Source organism: Gavialis gangeticus, unplaced genomic scaffold (assembly GCF_001723915.1).
Source record: "Gavialis gangeticus isolate Ggan-Ray unplaced genomic scaffold, GavGan_comp1, whole genome shotgun sequence".
Classification (NCBI taxonomy): Eukaryota; Metazoa; Chordata; order Crocodylia; family Gavialidae; genus Gavialis; species Gavialis gangeticus.
Genome location: NW_017729001.1, coordinates 16680871 through 16694776, shown reverse-complemented (window position 1 = coordinate 16694776; position 13906 = coordinate 16680871). Strand labels below are relative to the sequence as shown.

Below are 13906 nucleotides of genomic sequence, written 5' to 3'. Positions count from 1 at the left end.
AAAAAAAAAAGCCCCCCCCCCCCCCCCCCCCCCCCAGAGTTTTTGGAAAAAAAAAAAAAAAAAAAAAAAAAAAGGTTCCTGGTGCTTGCTGCATGCTATTCGGCGGGGGACAATCCCCACTGCCCAACACTGCGTGGGGGGCTCTGCATGAGCCCCCCAACCCCCCCCTTCCCCCTTGCTCTCCCAGCCTCCCCATGGGTGCCCTGCCCGGGTCAGCTCCAGTCCTTTAAGAAAAAAAAAAAAACCTGAAAAAACCCCGGGACTCGCCACTTCTGCTGGCAGGGGGCGATCCCCACTGCCCCCCATTGCCCCACGCCATGTGGGGGGCTCTGCACAAGCCCCCAAAGCCCCGAGGCTGCTGCAAGGAGTGGTGAGTACCAGGGCTTTTCTTGGCTTTTTTTTTCTTAAAGGGCCAGAGCTGGCCTGGGCAGAGCACCCGTGGAGGGGCTGGGGGGCTAGGGGGGCCAGGGGCTCATGCAGAGCCCACTGTGGGGCAGTGGGGATCACCCCCCACCTGACAGCACCTGGTGAGCACTGGGGCTTTTTTTTAAAGTACTGGGAACTGGGGTGGGCGGGGGAAGCCATGGGGAGTGCTAGGGGGGCTGAGGGGGTTGCGGGAGCAGGGGGGTCTGGCAGGGGTCCCCCAATGGTCCCCTCCCCCAGCCCCCCCTTCCCTGCCCCTAGTACTTACCAGTTTGGAGTCAGCTGCAGCTCCCTGATGCAGCCACTGGGAACTGCCCAAATCATCAAAGCTCTCTGAATCTTTTCCAAAGATTCAGAGAGCTTTGAATCAATTCAGACCTTTAAATTGGTCCCCTGATGTGATTTAGAGTTGGAGATTCGGCCACCGAATTGACCCCAATCTCCTCCGAATCGAATCACCACCTGAAGCTTCACACAGCCCTACTGTTAGCAGCTATTAGGTTCATACTGGGCTGCTGGTTTTGCATAAAATTATAATTACTTGTGTTTTTTCTTTCAGCTTTACAAAATCTGAAATAAAAAGCCACTGTTTAAAACTTTATAAGTTACTAATTGAGATGTTTTTTGTAACAAAAAACTTGTTCTTTTCTTGTCTCCTGCTTGTAAAGCAGCATCGCATAGGAACTACCATCCTTCTCTCTTTGGTGGCTTATTGAAGCATCGTTCTTCAATAACTACAATTATTGCTGATGAGTTACATTAGATCAGGGTGGGCAAAGACCAGCCTGTGGGCCAGAGAGCCTGTGGTGGACTCCATTTCCCAGCAGGCCCTGCCGATGTTGCTGTGGCCAGTTTTCATGGAGGCCCCAGGAGTGGCAGTGCCATGACAGTATGAGGCCAGGGTTACTGTCCCCAGTAGCGCTGGAACCTGGGCAGAGCTGTGATCTGCTACCTGTATGCCCTGGTAGGGACATGCGGGCAGCGGACTGCAGCTCTACCCCAGCTCCAGACCACACCGTCACCACTGCGAGATCCCAGCCCCGGAGCAGCTCCCTGCCCAGCTGTGTGCCTTGCCAGCACAGCTGGGGCTGGTTTCGATGTAAAACCTGGCCCCATGCTGTCACAGTGCCACTGCTACTGGGGTCTGCATGGAAACCAGCAGCAGCGACATGGGCGGGGGCTGCTGGGAAATGGAGTTCAGCCACTGGCCAGATCCACCATTTTGCCCACCCCTGCATTAGATGATAGTTTTCCCAGTTAAATATGTGGTTTGTTCAGCATTTCTCCTTAAATGGTGGTCGGTGACCTTCTTAAGCTGTGGGCTGGTGTGATCCAGTTTGGGTTAAAGGTGGGTGAGTGGGCTCTAGGACCCAGCCGCTGTTGCTGCTTCTTCCTGTGGCTGAATGTCTTCAAAGCGCTATGTCTGCAGGCTGGATCTAACAGCTCCGTAAGCTGGATTTGGACCATTGGTAGAGGTTGCTGGCCCCTTCTCTTAAGCAGTCTGTGATTAGAAGAGGCAATTGAAAACAAAGTATAGGGCTTCCCAGACTTGCATATTCTTTAGAATGTCACCTTGGCATAGGTCACACATTCAGATACTCAGAACTGAATTTGTTCTGATGGTCACTGGGGCCAGAGGGAGGAATAAGCATATATTTTAATTAAAGTTTGTTTAAAACTGCTGCTTTCCAGAGCTTCACAGCTTGATGAAAGTTCTGCAATAAATTTTCCCATCTCTGTTTTCTCCTCTGGACCAGTTTCCTCTTTTGCCAAGTGTTCTGCATTCATTATGCCGGCAGAGTACTCTTCTTGTTCTTTACCGCTTTTATGTGAAACTCACTTTAAGCAGAGGTTCCAACTTAGTTTGTGAATTTGTGTTTGAATTGTTCAAAAAGAAAAAGCAAACACCCAATGCAGGCTGTGGTTTCATATTTTACAACAACCTTTTACTTTATCAATCTCTATCCTCTATCAGTCTCTACTAGACTCTCTCCCTATAGGTAAATATCCTCCTAAAGTTAATGACAGCATACAGTTGTTCTCTCAATTTTCTTCCCCACAGAAATTCTAGCCACTCTGAAGGGACACTCTGGCTTGGTGAAAGGGCTGACCTGGGATCCCGTTGGGAAATACATTGCCTCGCAGGCTGATGACCGAAGCTTGAAAGTATGGCGAACCATGGATTGGCAGTTAGAAACCAGCATCACAAAGCCATTTGATGAGGTATTCATCTTGCACTAGAAAGTTCAAAGTGGTTTTTTTGGGGGAAGAATGAAAACAGTAACACTGTATCTCATCTTCAGAGCACCGCATGAATGAGCTGGTGTTGAAATGCTGACAGCATAGTGTTATGTCTTTTCCCACTGGTACAGGTGGAAATTCCTCAAGGCAGCTTTTTTCTTCTATAACTCACTGTCCAGGAAGAACACATCAACTACTCAAGGACATAAAACATCCAGGTTCAAACTATATGAATATGTCTTTATGAATAGCCTCTCTTCACCTAAGTAATCAGTTTGATCCTTCTTGAGCCCTAGAAACTGACCTCATTTTTCTACCACTTCCTTCAGTGTGAGGCCTGGATAATAGTCCCTTACAAAATACATCAATCCTACTCCTCTGTTTGCTGTCAGATGCTATTATTAGGCATCTTCAAGACTGCTCTTCCCACTGGAGACTGGGAATGCTGCCAATATAACGGTGGCTCAAACTTTCAGACTTTATTTTTCCACCCCTCCCCTTACACACACTTTTAAAAAATACTTTGAAGCTTTGAAACAGGTTTATACCGTAGCAGAGGTACTTTTTAAAATATAAATAATATGGAGGGCATTGTAATGAGACTTGGCTTCTTTTCTAGGGGTACTTACTTTTGTGCTTACTTCTGACTGCCCTTCTTACTTTTTGTGGGAGATGCAAATGTGCAGAGTAGAGGTATCAAAGATAGCCTTTGGCTGCAGAGACCTATTATTTGGCCCATGGTCTCAGGCTGCCTGTGGGTCTCTGACTGAACTTGCATGCCACATTCAGCCTGTGTCTCAGACTGGCCCACATGCTGCATGTGGCATGTAGTAGATGGGGAGAGTCTGTGGGCCTAATTTGGCCCACAGACCAGTCCTATACCATTCATTGAGCCCACTGGGCCTGAGAGTTTGATACACTTGGTGTAGAGTGTTTTTCCATAAGTTCATAGTGATACAGTAAGCCTTGTCCTTCATGATAATTAGTATCTTTTCAGCCATTTAGTCTCTGAGGGTAGTGCCTTGGCAAAATTGGATCTCATTGTTTACAACTGATGTGTTTACAGCTCTATCACTGAACAGGATCACAAAGAACATGTGGAGCATGGTATTCTATAGGGTTCTGTGTTGCAGTTAAGAATGACATTTTCAACTGTTCTTTCCATTTGAAAAATACCCAGAGAGTAATAATGCCAATCACACTCCAGTTTGCAACTGTTTTGACCATAACCAGATATTCCTGTTAACACATTTAGCTCCTTTGTTACAGCTTCCTGACTTGGAATGGCCTAACCATATAAATGTGATAAAGCTCTGAAAAATTAGTGCACTGAAATGGTAGTACTGACCTTGTTTCATATTCACTGAAACCACAAAATGACTTATTTTCCTTTCTCTGAAATTCAGATGGGAGTCATAAACACCCTCTGTCTTTTTTCACCCCCTCTCCCTCCTGCTGACCCTATGTTAAAGTGTAACGTGTTGGGTTTTTTCTCAGTGCGGAGGGACAACACATGTATTACGTCTCAGCTGGTCACCTGATGGTCACTATCTGGTTTCTGCTCATGCCATGAATAATTCTGGACCTACTGCACAGATCATTGAGAGAGATGGATGGAAAACTAACATGGATTTTGTAGGGCACAGGAAAGCAGTGACAGTGGTGGTAAGTTAATTTAAGTGTCACATCTCCCTTAAATCATAGCTTTTGGAAAATTGTTTTCTTCATATTTTATTTGCAGCAGAGGGGAAAAATTAGAGGTACAAGTCTGATAAAAGTGAACATGTACACAGTTGTGTAACAGTCTGCCTATTTTAAGATAAACGTATATTTTTACATAGGAAAAAATACTTAAACTTCTTTCAGTGAGAAAAGGATCTTTTTGTGACCTGATGAGCCCAATTCAAGAGCGACACAGTTTGTTACAAGTTTCACATATATAGATGTTGTCTAAGTTGGAATCCAAGTTTACAGCAGACTGCTTTCTTCTTTCTTGCTTTGCTTCCACCCTTGGGATCAAAGCCACTTCTTATTGAGCTGCACCCAGTGACAGATGTTCCCTCCAGATCAGATAGGATTCTGCACACTCCTCCCAGCTTCCTTTGTTGATGTTGAACAACTTCATATCATTTTTTGCATGCACATGTGGTACTGCCAAAGTGGGTGACCCAACTTTCTAGAGCCATTTTGAATCTTGCTATACAAAATATTCTTGGGGGTGTGGTCTTCTCTCTTTCTCCTGATATGGCCAATCCATCACAACCTCCTCTTCTTGATAGTGATTTCTAAGCATGTCAGTCCTGCGTGCTCCAGTACCTTTGTGTTAGGTATTCTGTCTCTCCACTTTATTTTCAGGACCTTACACAGGCTGATCATATGGAAGATGTTCAGCCTCGTGATATGTCTAGCACATCTATTTCCATGTTTCTGAACCATGAAGCAGAGATGACAGCACACAAATCTCTTATTTGTATCTTCACCGTCGGTGATAGTTTGCTGTTATTCCATGCATGTTTATGTAATACAGTAAAATCTCTGTTATCCGGTACTTCACCAACCGGAATACCTTATTAACTGGAAAGTGGCGGGATGCACGCAGTGCCACACTGCCTTGCCTCCTGCTGCCCCGCTGAAAGCAGCAAGACGCGCAGTGCTGTGCCACTTTGCTGCCTGCTGCACTGCTGAAAGTGGTGGGATGCACACGGTGCCATGCTGCACTGATTTTTGTCTGCTGTACTGCTCTGAGGGTACTTGTGCAGGGTATCTGAGTGTGCACGCCCCTCCCCCCCTGCTGCAGCAGCCTGCGACCGGGCTACCCTGGCCTTTTCGGTGGCTGACTATTATGGCATCCAATATGCTTTTTATTGCATCAAAAAGCAAAGATGAAAAGCAGAAAACAGTTGTGTTGACATTAACACAGAAAACAGACATTTGTAGAAGTCTAGAAGGTGAGAACCATAATGTTTTGATGAAAGAGTTCAATGTTGGATTGTCAACGATATATGATATCAAAGCTCAAAAGGAATAATTACTCAAAGTTATCTCTAGTTCTGAGACAAGTAAAGCTGTTGAAAAATGCTGTACAATAAGCCTAAATTAGGGCAGCTTGATAGTGTTTGATATGAATGGTTTTCATTAAAACGATCAGAGGGTGCCCCCATCTCTGGCCCAATGTTCATTGAAAAGGTGAAAGATTTCTACAAGCAAATGGATTTGACTGAACCCTGCACATTTTCAGCTGGATGGCTTACGCATTTTAAACTTTATCATAGCATTAGAAGGCTAGATGTGTCTGGTAAAATAAAACTGGCTGACCATGAAGCTGCTGAAAAATATTGTGGATTTTTTAAGAAATTAGTTGCCAGGCATGGTCTATCCCCTGACCAGATCTACAATGCAGATGAAACTGGCCTATTTTGGCGGTGTTTGCAGAATTCTATCCTTGCTGATGCAGGTGAATCTAGTGCTGCTGGTTTCAAGCAGAATAAAGACTGAATAACTGTGCTTACATGTGCTAATGCAGGAGGCACACAAAGTGAAGCTCTTGGTGGTTGGAAAATGTAATCGTCCTAGAGCTTTTAAGGGTATTAGACATTTACCTGTTGTTTGCGAAGCCCAAAGTAATGCATGGATGGACAAAGAAAAATTTTATGACTGGTTTCATCATGTTTTTGTACCCTCAGTGAAAGAACATTTTAGAAAAAATGGAAAACCTGAAGATAGTAAAGGCATTCTGTTGTTAGACAATTGTCAAGCTCACCCTCCTGAATGTGAGTTAGTGTCAGGTAATAGTTTTACCATCTTCCTGCCTGCTAATGTGACCTCACTAATTCAACCAGTGGACCAGGGCATTATCCAGAATATGAAGTGTTATTACAGAAGAGATTTTTCTGAGGCAGTTAATGAATCAGGAAGGCACTATCCAGAACCTTCTATCTCTTTATAACATAAAAGATACAATTTTTAATGTGCCTTGTGCCTGGAATTCTGTAAAAAGTAAAACATTAAGGAGGGCTTGGAGAAAGTTGTGGCCACGTGTTATGTTTGCAGAAGGGTCTTCTGAGGAAGAAGACTTTGAAGGTCTTAATGTGAGACAAAAAAAAATACAATAGCTCAAATTCTTGAAGTGATGAAGGATGCTCCTTCTACAAACCCAGTCAACAAACTCAAAGAAAGTGAGATAGAAGAGTGGGTTGAAGCTGACAAGGAAGTTGAACATGTTTTTAGTGATGCAGAAATAATAGAGTGGTGTGAATCCTGAAAAGTGTAAGGTCACTGAAAAAGATTCTGAAGAAGGAGATTGTGGTGAAGAGGAAAAATATCCTGGGCTAGTGGTGCTTCATATATTGACAACTTCATTAAATTGGCTGAAAGGTGGAGTTGTTATTTTGCACAGGAGGTTATGCAGTTACACATTATTCACAAAAAAGACAGGCAGCAAGTAGGCAAGCTGATATCAGCGATTTCTTAAAAAAAGGCTTCCAGGGCTTGTCATAAAGCCAGTACAGAATCATCCCCATCACCATCACTTACATCTACAATTGATGTTGATGACTCTGAGGCACTGCAAGATCCCCAAGTGCCTCTTGAATCTCTAAAGAGGCAATAAATTATGTACAGTACAGTAGTGTAAATAGTTTTAGTTATAAGTTACATCGCTGCCTTAGGATTATTCTTCACTCCAGTGCTGCTTTACTACTACTTGATTGGTGAGTACCTGTGCACTATTTTATTCTTTATACAGTATGTTATACTGTAATGTATTGTACACTAATTCTTTGAAAATCTGTACTACAAGTATGGCACTATATAACTCTCAAGTAACCGGAATTTTTAGATAACTGGCACCCCCCATTCCCCATTCATGCTGGATAACAGAGATTTTACTGTAGCCTGAAATTCTTAGCTGCTTTTCCAATTCTGCTAGTCAATCCAGCCTGAAGGTCCAGATTCCTGCTGATCGTAGAACCCAAGTAGCAAAAACTGTCAACGATGCCAAGAGATTTTTCAGGGAAGATTCACTGTGGGCAACCAAGGTTACATCATTTGCAACCAGGAAATTTCTCAGAACCAGCTCTTTCACTTGGGTTTTTGCTCTAAACCTTGTGATGTTGAACAAGTCTTCATTTAGTCTGGTTCACAGATAAATGCCAACATTGCTGTCTTTGAGTGCACAAAGAAGCAGAAATGAAAAGTAGATGTTAAAAAGCCTAGGGGCTAAGACACACCCCTGTTTCACCCTGTTCTTGACATTGGAGACATTTGATTCTTTGTTTTCATACACTATAGCTGCCTTTATACCTTGATTTAATGAGCGAATGATGTTCAAGAGTTTGGGGAACAACCCAGTTTCCTCAGAACAGTAAAAATGCCCTGTTGACTGTATCAAAGGCCTTCACCAGACCAATCAAGGCTATATGTACAGTAGTATTTATTTTTCTCTACACTTCTCTTGTAGTTGCTTGACCAAAAATATCATATCAATGATAGTGTCCTGTGCAAAAACTGCATTGACTTTCAGAATAGATTCTTTCACCTAGGGGTTGCAGCCTAGGAGGCATGATGCAAGTGACAATTTTTCCAACAGTGTTCAACAGGGAGATACCTCTTTAGTTGTCACAGTTGCTTTTATCCCTTTTGTTTTTATATAATAGTAGAAAGTGAGCATTTTTTAAACTTGCTGTAATACTTTCTCTTTCTAACAGAGCAGTATAACTTCATGAAGCTTTGGAAGTAATTCGTTGTTGGCACATCTGTAGATTTCAGCAGGCAAGCAGTCATTGCTGAATACCTTGTTCCCAGGAATCGGTTAATGGCTCACTCCAAATCTTTTAATATAGGCTTATTGTCCAAATCCATCTTAACTTCAAAGTGGTAATCCTCTGAGCTCTTCATGTTTGATTTTAGTCTCACTAGAGTATATCATTCCATGGTGTTCAATCCAATGCTCAGGTTGTTTTTGTTCATCAATAATGACATTTCCATTTAAGTCTTTAAGCGGAGCTGTTTTCTTCATGACTGGACCAATTGCTCATTTGATGCTTTCGTACATCCCATGGCTATCAGCTGCTTTCTGAATATCATCACAGTTTCAGCCAAAAATCTTGGGCATACCTCTTGGACTCCTTTTGCATTTTTCTTCATGCCTTTCCCAGATTTTTCTAGGGTTATGGTGTTGGTAGATCGGCTAGTGCTGTCCTTTTCTTCTCAACCAGTAGTAGAAGGGTTTCAGAGCACTCTTCAAACCAGTTTGCATTTTTCTTGCATTTTTTTGCCAAACGCTGTTATAGTAGCATTGTATATGTTAGTTTTTAGCTTTTCCAAGCCTCAGTGGCTGAGCTGTTAGGTAAACTTGCTTTCACAACTTCTTCATTGAATAGCCTGCATTTTTCTGTCTTTAGTTTGGCTGATATCTATGGGCGCATCTACACATGTACTTTAATACGCATTAGCCTATTTTAATGCACAGTAAAGCCTCACAGAAAACCCTGGGGCATTTGTACATGTTTGTGACACTGCACTGGGTGCTTTTAAAAGTGCCCGGCGCAGCGGGACATGCATTTGTATAAATTGCAAAATGCCTATCAGTGCTGAAAAAATGGCAGTGGCACACTTTGAACTAAAATGCATCAAAGGTGTTTTAGTTCAAAAGTGCACCACCGCCATTTTCTCAGCGTTGACATGCTTTTTGCCATTTATAGAAATGCATGCGACTCACCACTGGGCGTGTCAGCTCACATGTGGAGCAGACTTGATTAATTGAGTCTGCTCTGACACGACAGATCTCTGGTGCATCAGAGCAGACAAATGTATGTGTATAAATGCCCATGTTCTTTAGTTAATGTGCATTAAAATAGGCTAATGCGCATTGAAGCATCACTAAAAACCATGCTCTTTAGTTAATGTGCATTAAGATAAGCTAATGCACATTTTCCTAGTACTTCACAATGGAGGTACTAAATTTAATGCACATTAACTAAAGTGTGTTAATGCACATGTGGACACGCCCATTATCTGAGGGCAACTGGTAGTTTTGCTGTGAAGGATCTTTTTGACAGTGATTCTGACTTTGACCATGGCTTAGTGATAAGATGTTGTATGCAGGATTTCTTTCAGGTGGTTATGCCTTGTCAGTACTAGATGTAATTGGTGCCAGTGCCCTGATCTTGGATGTTTCCATGACATCTGTCTTGTGATTTTCCCAGTGAAGTAGGTGTTGGTAATACATAGCTTTTGACTTGCACAAAACCATAACATTTGCTGGCCATTTTCTTTCATATTACCAATTCTGTGTTTGTCCAGAATACCAGACCAATTCTTCTCTTGCATTGAAGTCACCAAGTATTATTTCTGTGAGTCTTCTCCATTTCTTCAAGTTGTTGATAGAAAACATTCTTGTTTTCATTGCTAGCTTGACACTAAACGATGTGATGAAGCTGTTCTGTGTATGCACTATGAGCATCATGAGTCAAATAGATACAGTAGTGAGTCTTTCACAGAAAGATAGTAAGTTGTTTCTAGTAGCAAAGCCTACTGCCTTCTCTCTCCTTTCTCTTGCTTGTTTCCCATGCCAGAATATGGTGGAATTATTATCTTGGATAGAACCTGTATCTGAGAGCTGATTTTCTGATAATGCAATAGTGTCATTTCTGAGTTTAAGCAATCCATAGTTTAGTAGTGTTGTTTTCCATAAGTCTGAGTCCAAATTAAAACCAGGGATCAGAGTCCGAACACTCCAGCTTATGAGCCGCTTTATCATTTTGGCTAGTAAAGATCACACCAAGACCTTCAGTGCATATGCCTAGGCAAGAGTTAAATAAATCACTAATTATGATGCATTTTGTTTTGGTTTTTTTTCTTCGTCTTCAGAAATTCAATCCAAAAATCTTCAAAAAGAAACAAAAGAATGGGAGCTCCACCAAGTCAAGCTGTCCCTACTGCTGCTGTGCTGTTGGCAGCAAGGATCGGTCTCTCTCTGTCTGGGTATGTTTCTTTGTTGCTTTCTGTGGCTAATGCAATCAGTTGAACAGCTCAGGGACTAAATGCAAAGATCAAGTCTGCAGAATTAGGGTCTTTTATTTAGATATACATTTTGGTGGTTCATTTTGCCTGGTAGCAGAGGATTATGGGGAGAAGCTGGACTGCTAAAAGCTGCATTGGCTATTCACCACTAAGCCAAATAGAAAATGAGGGATTAGGAGAATTTGCAAGTTGTACTACTGTTAGACGAGGTCTGCAAGGGGAGAAGTATCTCATGGCCCAGACCACGGTCATACTCATTCTAGCAAACATAGTCCAGAGCTGCACACTGCATTGTCTTTCTGGCTTTACACTTCACATGAACTTTTAAAGAGAAATAGTCCCTACCTTTAATTCCATTTTCAACCCAGCCATCCTCTTCACCATAGGAACTTTTATTTATGGATCAACTTGACATTAAAATACAAGATTGGCTGTTTTCTTTTTGGGAATAATTACAAAGTTAGTTCCCTTTTGCTTGTTGATCAGCTTTGTATACTTATTATATCCATAGTTGGAATTGAGGGCACATTATGCTGAACCATGTTCTTTCTGTTATGTTGCTAACTTGCAACATCCTTATCTCAGTGGAATTTCTTTTAGTGTGGTGGGCAGTGTGTATGTAATATATAGATGGATAGCTTGTTCCAAAGATTCAGTCTGTTTCAAAAAAGGTTTTGAGTGTCATGAAAGCTTTTGGAGGTAATTGTTTTGCTTATAGAGAAATGACTGATTTTTGATGCAGTCATATATCATCAAACAAACAGCATTCCTGGCCAGAGGATATGGTGGTAAATACTGTTAGATCTTGGAAGAGGATGGCCTTATGTAGCTTGTGCACAGCACTTCTAAATTTCTGTGTTTTCAATTTTTTTTTTGAAGCTTACATGTCTGAAACGGCCCTTAGTTGTCATACATGAACTGTTTGACAAGTCGATCATGGACATCTCATGGTAAGATGTTTTTTATTATTACACAAAATCTAAAATGTTATTGTATATTTCTGTGCAGTTGTTCACTAGAAGGTCTTTATTTTAAAATGATACAGTGCCATATGCTTTGAGCATCATTTAAGTACCTTATCAATAACTGAGCCTTTTTATTATGCTATAATATCTTTGATAACTCCGTTAGTTTTGCCTCAGCTCTAACATTACGTTTTCTCAATAGGCCTTTATTATCTCTGTGTAGCACATTCTCATCTCTTATGAAGATTTTAAATACCATATTTTCTGATATATATTCCATACTTCTTGCCCCAAAACCAACCAGGGAAGATTGGGGTATGTATTATAGATGAGGAAAGGGGTTCCCCACAAATGTAGACATTTTGTGGCAGGGGGTGGACAGGGGGGGTGTCCCTGGAGCAGTGACAGCATTAATTGCTGTTGCTGTAGGAGCCATGGCACTTAACGCTGCCATCACTCTGCTCCTGCATGCCAGATGAGACCTCATGATGTGTCCCCCCCCCGGTCCATTCTCCAGGATAAAATCTCTTCCTTTTATGGGGCCTTTCAAAAATAGGGTGTATTTAGTATTCATGGGTATAGTAAATGTGAAAAAATATAGTAATTTCCCTCCTATGTATTTAGGGGAGTATTTGTTTCCATCAGGGGAAGGGCATAATGCATTTGTAAGAGTTTGTAATAGTGAGAGCAGTGTTATAGTGCAGAAAGACATGTAGACTAAGATCCTGCTTTTTCATTAATCTGTATAGAATGTATAGTCTATAATATAATGAATGTCATGTGTGTCCTGTCAGTTTATCCAACCCCCTCTTCCAAAAATTCATAGTGCTGTGTCTATAAAAGGTTCCCTTTTTCTTCAGCATAGAGTTCTTCAAGTGTTCCCACTCACTTGAGTGATCTAAGCTTCTTGGTGGTTTTTCATTCAGAAAAATGAAATAAATAATATATAACAATAATTATATTTCAATAAATATAATTCAATCAAAGGTATTTCTGTGGTCTTTAAGAAGGTAAAGTGTCCACTATGATCAAGAGCAGCAGAAGACTTTTTAAAATTATGTATTAGGCCTCAAGTAAAGAATAACAATTTTGTAAAGTAATAAAACACACTATAACCACTCACTGCACAGAACATAGTAGCCTTCTGAGGACTTGTTTTCTCTCAAAAGGTATGGAGTCTAGGACAGGCTTCTCTGGTGTCCTGTATTGTATGAGACAACATGATTTTTTTAGTTATCTTCAGGGTAGGTCTCATTCTTGCTATGTTGCAAGAGATCTGCAGTGACCACTGCTTGCTTCCTTCCTTCCTTCCTTCAGTGGTGGTAGTACCACCGTTAGATAGAGCTCTCAGTAGCACATGATGCTGCATGGCATCAAAGCACTGGAGAAAGGAAAACAAGATCTTTGAGCTGCATGCATTAGCAGCTTCCATTGTGCTGCCCTGCACTATGTCATCCTGTCCATCTTGGGCTACTGTGGTGCTGCAGTTGAAGTGGGAAAGATTTTTTTTGTCTTCTGATCTTAGTGCTCCCCCTCTTGCACATGCATCAGCATCTTGCTGTTTGGCCTAGAGAGAAGGAGGTGGTGGACATAAGCTGCACCATTCCTGAAGTGCAGGCAAGAAGAGGTAAAGCAGACGGGAGGTGGTCAGGGTGTTGGAGGACCAGGGCATAAGGGTGAGAGTGGCACGTGGCAGACTCTGCCTGGTGCCTTCACTGAGGCTTCCTTTCCCTTTAACAACATCAAGTCTCAGATATTCAATCCCCCAATTCTTTCTCATTGTTCCAGCATCTTCCTACAGGCCTTAAACTCTTCTCCCCATACAAAAAAATTCTCCCTGTTTCTCTTTGACCCTGGTCAGCATACAGGAACACTGTTTGCTGCTAGCTGCCCCCATGCTGATCCCCTGGCACTTAGAGGAGACGGAGAAAGGGTGGGTAAATATGGCCTGTGAGCCAAATTTGGCTTGCCAGACAATTTAATTTGGCCTGTGGGTGCCCACCAATTCATTGTATTTGGCCTGGCCCACACTTGCCCGTGCTGCGCTCCACAGGGGTCAAGCCCCTCTGTTGCTGCTGCTGCCGGCAGTGGGGGCTGTGCATCATTGGGGGGCGGGCGGCTATAGGCACACCACACCATACCAGCACACACACCTACACCTCCAGACACCCCCCCCACACACCCTCCCTCACACACAACTCATCCATGCCCCCCCCCCCACACATGCTCCCCCCCACCTGCCCCCCAATCACCTC

The 13906-nt window shown here is 42.5% G+C and overlaps 1 protein-coding gene across 1 annotated transcript in view; it reads left to right on the top strand.

Moving 5' to 3' along the window:
• LOC109290447 (protein HIRA) overlaps positions 1–13906 on the top strand; it is an 80886-nt gene that overhangs the window by 36749 nt on the left and 30231 nt on the right. Inside the window, exons 7-10 of the mRNA XM_019506955.1 lie at positions 2486–2646; positions 4162–4329; positions 10534–10647; positions 11566–11636. Coding sequence (XP_019362500.1) covers positions 2486–2646; positions 4162–4329; positions 10534–10647; positions 11566–11636 — 514 coding nt within the window. The remainder of the gene's footprint in view (positions 1–2485; positions 2647–4161; positions 4330–10533; positions 10648–11565; positions 11637–13906) is intronic.